At 37.9% G+C, this 7380-nt stretch overlaps 1 protein-coding gene across 1 annotated transcript; it reads right to left on the bottom strand.

Annotated features, from left to right (window-relative positions):
- Nucleotides 1–234: 234 nt before the first annotated feature.
- On the bottom strand, nt 235–6379 carry LOC107299481 (DNA-directed RNA polymerases I, II, and III subunit RPABC5). Its single transcript, XM_015828836.1, has 3 exons — nt 6248–6379; nt 4044–4144; nt 235–554 (listed from the first exon to the last, which is right to left on the bottom strand). The coding sequence occupies exons 1-3, from the start codon at nt 6281–6283 to the stop codon at nt 446–448; spliced, it is 246 nt and encodes an 81-aa protein (XP_015684322.1). The 5' UTR covers nt 6284–6379; the 3' UTR covers nt 235–445.
- Nucleotides 6380–7380: the final 1001 nt, after the last annotated feature.

The following is a 7380-nucleotide window of genomic DNA, read 5'->3' as shown; positions in this document are numbered from 1 at the left end:
TAATGTGGAAGAACACTGAAATGGAATTCATCATCACGTGTAAATGCCCAAGTCAACGATCTGAATGAGGCTGAAATGCAATCCATATATTCATGAATGAGATTTAGAATAAGATGATGGGAACTGGTTTAACCAAAATATTTTTAATAAAACTTCATTACAACTGCTGACAGTAACCCAACATTTGTTTTCTTTTTCAAACTGCCATATTTGAAAATAGAAAAGATTCTAATATACTTAGAAACTGACAAAATCCCCGTGTAATTAAAAGCACAGTCCCCAACTGTCTAGGTGGAATTCATTATTAAGTCATTTTTTGGGGGTGATGCTAAGTGGCTAAGGAATTTCCCACAGATTACTAATCTGATTTCTAATCCCAGCAGTTTGGCCTGAGGACTGTAAAAACTTTGGTTCATGTACATGTAGCACCATAAATTCTTCATATTTATTTCTCCAGTGGGGCATAGTTCAGGAGCTTTTCAATCAGGTCTACGTGGGCAAGCAGCATTCTGCGACAACAGTATCTTTTCAGACCCAAAGCATCCAAGGCATCACTAGGAACAAACAAAAGCAGTAGTATTTTTAAAGAAAATCATCATGCTTAAATCAGATCCCCAAAAAATAAATACAAATTCAAGGCCTCATCCACAAAGGGAACAAGGATGAGAGAAAAAGAGAATGTGAGCATCTGCAACAGAGGATGGTGCAACTAAACTAATCAGAAATCATTAGGGGAAAAAGTTGTGAAAGAAGTTGCCTCATAAATGCTCTGTTAATTCTACTTGGATCAATTACTAGTTTTTAGATTTTTCTACTCATAAACATGTGCCTGATTTGATTGCCTTGAGCATTCCCACTTAAAATCACATCTGGTGTCTTGATAGTCTAGTGAGAGGAACTGCTGTTTTGATCGAAGAACCAAGGCTATTTGTTTGGGGGAAAAAGATGCTTTTGACTACTTCAAATCTTATCTTCTTAACAAGACAGATGTAAAAGATGGCTTCTGCCCTGCAGGAAAATGTAAAAAGAAAATGTGGGGAACTTTTAGATCTATGATTTGCTTATTTTCTTTCCACTCCAGTGCTTAGAAATTCTCTATCACAAAAGTCACATGCAGCATTGGCTTATAGCGCTTTTCAGCAACTTCTTTTTCTCCTTCCCAACTGCACAATATTGTATTTATACAAAGAAAGACTCTGAACATAAAAATAGCCTGTTTCAAAACAGAAGAGTAAACAATGAGAAAAAGACAGGAACCCTTTGTAATTCCTAGCTTCCTCTCCTTTTCAAGCTATGACTGTCAACTCTACCTGAAACTAATCGTGACAAATCCTCTCCTCATGCTATCTCTGTGTGCGTTGTGTGAGAGACACACCTGCCTATGAACACATGTCTATGCATATGCCTGCAAGAATCCCCATTCTATAAAAAGGATTGAAACACAAAAATAATTTATTGAACCAATAACTACTCATTCAAATTAATTTCAGGGCACATGTTGCAATGCTGGATGTTATTAGTGTAGTGCCACTCTCAAGAAAAAGCATTTAGTTCCCCCCCCCCCCCAGTGGTATAAATGCAGTATGGGAGAAACTCCTTGCTCTGTAATGATTTCAACTATCAGATCTTGCTGTATCATCCTGGATTGATTGTATCACTCTGATTTTATCATTCTGATGAGTGCAGTGGATTATTCAGATGGAGGGATGGGAAACTGTACGTTGATTTTAGATGGTTACTTGTTCATTAGGCTCTGTCAATCCTGGTGATCAGCCTCTATTTCAGGGGTACCAAACTGCCGGCCCATGGGCTGGTTGCATCATATGGAGGCCATGCCCACCCCAGCTCCGGCAATGCAAAAAAAAAAATCACGACACGTCACGTGATGCGAGTTTGACACCCATATTTTGTTTAGTGGAAACAGCTTATCTGGGCTTAATCCTGACCTTCCAGATAAATATTTCATTTGTTTCTATTCTATATAAATCCAGGGTTTCCATAGGGACTAATTAGCATGTTTCTGATGGCAGAGTCATAGGCACAAACAAGGATAGCAATATTCTGAGAAAAGTTGGCATTTTTCAAGTGTTATTATTGTATATTTTGACATGTAAGGAAATATTACATTCTAAATGGGAGACTACAAGTAATCCTCGACTTATAACAGCCACTAGGATCAAAATTTGTTTGGTCACATGAGTAATCATGAGTAATCATGTGACCAAACCTGATTTTTACCATGGTGATTAAGTGAATCACCGCCATTTTTAGGTGAATCATATGGTAATTAAGTGAAAACCTGCTTCACCAATTGACTTTCATTGTCAGAAGCTGGCTGAGGTCACAAATCGTGATCACATGTTTGCAAGACATTGCAACTGTCATAAATGTGAGGTGATTGCCAAGTGCAAACTGCAATCACATGAGTGTGGGAGACAGTGTGATGATCATAACTTCGAGGATGGGTCATAAATTGAGGACTACCTGTACAGCTCATGATTTGGGTAAGGATGTGTGTGTAGGCATAAAATATTTAGAGCATTTAACATTCAGTTTGAGATGGCAGTCCCTCACAGATCAAGTAAGTGGAAGCTAAAAAATATAAGCAGAGAACTGATAAACACAAAATGGCAATCTGTAGCTTCCCCAACAATTTCTACATTTCCACATCAAATGAAATCCTCCTCACAGTGTTCAACCTCAAATCTATTCCAACAAAAAACAAACTAAAAATAGATCATTACACATTTTAATAGTGATGTATTATAATTGTTGTATTTGTTTTATTAGTGTTTTGATGAAAATTCCAGCATACATAGATTGCAGAGTTGTATAAGCTTATATGGAGATGATTTTATTGAACTCCAAGGAGTTTATTTCTGAGTAGAAATGCATAAAAACACATTAATTTTCACCAAAACTGCAGAAAAGCTGAGTGTTGCAAAAGAATTGTCATATACCAATTTTTATGAACCCATGCTCCAACTTTTAAAAACCCTACATCTGATAATATGGAGCTAAACAATTAAGCAGAAATGATTATGTTCTTTTCTTCAATAGTGGTTTTAGTCAGTGCTATTTGAAGAAATTCAATGTAAGTGAAAAGCAATATTTTGAAATATGGCAGAATCTCTGCATCTCTGGACAACTAGCTTATTCAGGTGACCTGACTCTTTTTTATTACAATAAATTATTTTAACAATATCTGACATTCTAAAGTGTTCTGAAAATTGTCAGACAACAATCACTACAGACAATTCTGCTGCTAGGAGGAATTCAATTATGCATTGTATGCTCACTTGGCCAATCTAAAATCATACAATAAATTGCAAGAGAATTTAGGCATACACTCAATCAGATGTATTTATCATGCAAATATTTTAGTAATATGCTATTTAATTTCAGGCTGTAGATCCAGTTTCCAATTCTGTATTCGCAATGAAAAATCAATGGCTATCACAGCATGATTAACTGCAACCAGAGACAATTCTACTAAGATAAGGAAAATGGTGAATATAGCACAAAAGAGAATAATAGACAATACTTTCCAAATACTAGCAGTCAATGGAAGAAATATTTCTCAGGCTTTTATAGTAAATAATGGGATTCAACATAATCTGCCATTTAATTGCAGTGTTATATGACTGCAGTGTTATATGACTGCAGTGTTATATGACTGCAAAAGTAAGCAAGCTTTTTTTTTTTTTTTTTTTAAAAGAATACATCAGTATTAGGAGCTACTGGAACTAAGATTAATATTTTAAAATCAATTACTTGATCTGTTTTGTAATATAATAAACTAAAATGTTACTCAGAAATACACTTCTAACAGGACACTACAAGGGAATAATTAAGCAATGGCTTATCCTGTATAAGCTATCAACCGAAGCCCCCAGCAAACATTTCTCATTAGCAACATTTGCATTCAGTGGCATGGAAATAATATACTTAAATATTATATTCCAATCCAAATTGTTATATTAATACAATTGTTGCTTATCTTATAAAATAGTTATGAAAATATAGGAATCAGGAATGCATACCCTTCTGTATATTCTGCTTGCAAAAGGCCAAGATATGCCTCCCATTTATTTCCAACTATTTTACCACAAGTGAAGCATCTCACAGGTATAATCATTTTGACCTATGAAAATATAAACAAAACAGCATAATTAAACTCCAGGCACAAGATATATTTAGAAATTAAATGCAATTAACTTTAGTTGAACTGAATTGATTTGCAGCCTATTATTAGTCTGAATTAACTATATAAGGAATTCTCGATTTATGACTACCATTGGAACTGGAATTTCTGTTGCTAAGCAAGAGGGTATTAAGTGATTCATACCCAATTTTATGACCTTTTTGCCATGGTTATTATGTGAGTCACTGCAATTGTTAAGTGAATCACATGATCATTAAGGGAATTCTGGCTTCCCCGTTGACTTCACTTGTCGGAAGCTCGGTGGGAAAGTCACAAATGGGCACCATATGACCCTGGCATACTGCAACCATTGTAAATATGTGCCAGTTGCTAAGTGTCTGAATTTTGATCACATGACTGTGGAGATGCTGCAATGGTCATAAGTGTGAGGACTGGTTGTAAGTCACTTGTTTCAGTGCCATTGTTACTTTGAATGGTCATTCATTAGAAGAATGGTTGTAAGTCAAGGACTACCTATATAACCCAACTCTAAATGTATTTCCTTGGATAGGGACACTAAGGATATAACTGTTGAAGTGACTGTGGATTGAATAGTGGGATGTCTGGGAATCCCAGGTAAACAGGATCAAGTACATATGCAAAAAATCCCATCTGAATATATCTATTTTTTTAGGATGTTTATATACATATTTCTGGCAAATGGGGCTTGCTGCCACCCCTTTGGTCAAGGAATTTCAGGTCTAGGAGAAGAGCATTTTTTTGCCATGGCTCCTGCCCTTTGGAACACCTTGCCACCGGAGACAACAGCCAACCTCATTCTCTTTGCCTTTCAGAAAGGCTAACTGACTATGGCTTGAATATATTATGGGAACCCAGGTTTAAATTTTGGCTTAACCACAGAGCTCTCTGAGCTTGGCTGTTTTCTTGCAGACTAAGTAACCAAGTAACATCAGTACTGGTGCTGATGATGTTACCTAGTTTGGGTAATGAAACGTCTGCAAGAAAACAACTAAGCTCAGAGAGCACCAAGGACCCCTCATTTCAACCCTGAGCTACAAATATTCTCCTTTATTGGTAACTAACAAATGTATTATATTTTTTCAGCCTGACGCCCAATTATCTTAACAGGATTTTTTACACCATTTCTCAATAAATGTCCTTCTGACCATTTTTCCTAGTATTTGAGCTATCTGTGGGATGAAAAGGGAATTAGAATTAGTGTGTACCAGCATGACCTGGTGCAAGATGTCTGTGTGCTCAAATATAAATAATGAATCAGCTTACCAATGGGTATTGTCCTGAAGAAAAGACAGAGTTAAGTGACAAAACTACTTCTATTAGTGAAACTAATTGGAAGCTGAAAACTGTTAAAACTGTTTTGACACTTATCCTGCTTCATTCATGAAATGTTTTGCAAGGGTTCATGTGATGTTTTTCCACATTTTTTTCTATTAAACAGTTGATGCTTCCAGATAGAGAGCTTGCATTGTCAATAAAAAAACCATGCTTCTGTTCTTTCCTTATTTGATTTTTTTTAGATTAAAAAAGAAATATGAATGGAATATAATGAAAGATGCTATTTAGGTATTTGATAAAATTCTGCAAGGACCATTTTGCAATAAATGTTTTATCTGATAGAAGTGGTTCTAGATTTTTCATATGTAAATATTTAGCCTCATTTGAGGAATTGTACAGAGGCTCAGACTGTATCAATCCCTATCTGTAATTCGTTGTTTTCTCATCACTCTTTTCAACTCTTTCATTGTAGAAAAAAAAACAACCTAAGAAAAGATCTAACAGCTACAAGATATCTTTGTGGTGCTTCTAGAGATAAGGCTTCTTTCTGGACAGCTAGTTCATTTCGGGTTTCATTTGGGGCTTGTGCAAATGTTGTCATCCTCCATTTGTAACCTTCCCTGTTTTTCCCCTATTACTTATCATTTCTAGAAAAAAAGAAACCAGAAGGAAAAATTGGAATTGTTACAGATCAGCTGTTTGCACGATATTGCTCATCTAATTAATGATAATTTATTCAGTGTAACCTACCATTATAGTGAATCATAAATTAATCAGGCAGGTTACCTCCCCACAGCACTGTAGACCAAAATTTAACCGCATGAAGCGCAATATGTTGTACAACCCCAAACACGGCAGGTTTCACATATAGGTGCTAATGGGGTGTGTTTGGTGTGCGTTTGTGTGAAGTTGGCAACTTCATAAACTATGCGTAGCACGAGGCTTGCTCCCCGTTACAACGCTCTCGTGGGAAAGCCTCTGAATACCACGATTGCACTCCAGAAGCAAGTATTCGTCCTTTTCTTCATCAGGTATCTTTTGTGAAGAAAGAGACACAAAACACAATAAAAATCAAACCGAAAGGATATGAGCTGCAATTATACTGGTGTCGGTCCTTATTGGGAAAAACATTCGATGGTTGGACTATGTAGGACACGCCACGTCCTATTTGCAAAGCTCAAAAGCCAAAGCCAAGTTCCTCTCTGGTCGCTCAGGTTACCTGCCACGCCAACCCGCCAACAGCTCCCTCCCGTTCAACCCCAGGCGACGAAGCTGCCGCCGGTCCACGCTTTCGCAAGGTCACGCCCACTATCGCGGGCGCTACTACTCCGGCAAAAGGGGAGAAAGAACATTTCCTGGCTTTCCTAAGTGTATTTTAGCCTCACGGGGCAGTAATAAAAAAATAGAGACATGTACCCATAGATATCAGCGTGATCTGTGAAAAGCTGGAAAAAAAACCCGTTTCTCTTTTTTCTTTTTAACCCAAATCGACCCTCCCAAGGATAAAATAAAACACAATGGTACGTTCCAAGAGGTACGGCACCGCGGTTGGCTCAAGATAACTGCGTTCCTCTAGAGCTTCGCGATTCTCGTGCGCGGCGCGCTGAGTATCTGCTGGTGCGTTCGGCTTGCGGAGCGCCGAGTTTTAGGCAGCGGCTCGGGCACCGAGGCTCGTCGGAAGCAGCGGCGAGGCGGCAGGTATTTCCTCGCTTCTTGTACCGTTGCCGCGGTTGCTCTGTGGGCGACACTTGTTGCCGAGAGTTTTTCCGACGGAGAGTTCGGACCGGGGATGGGAAAGCTGTCTCCCCGCTCCGCTGATTTGCTCTGCAAACTGGAAAGCGCAACTGGTGGTGTTGCAATTGAGCCGTGCTAAGTTTCCCCCCCCCCCTTGTTGATGGGAGCAATTTTATACTAAAGAA

Source organism: Protobothrops mucrosquamatus, unplaced genomic scaffold, assembly GCF_001527695.2.
Source record: "Protobothrops mucrosquamatus isolate PMUCROS unplaced genomic scaffold, P.Mucros_1.0 scaffold5002, whole genome shotgun sequence".
NCBI lineage: Eukaryota > Metazoa > Chordata > Lepidosauria > Squamata > Viperidae > Protobothrops > Protobothrops mucrosquamatus.
Note: the sequence above shows the minus strand (reverse complement) of the source record. Positions and strands in the feature narration are given on the sequence as shown.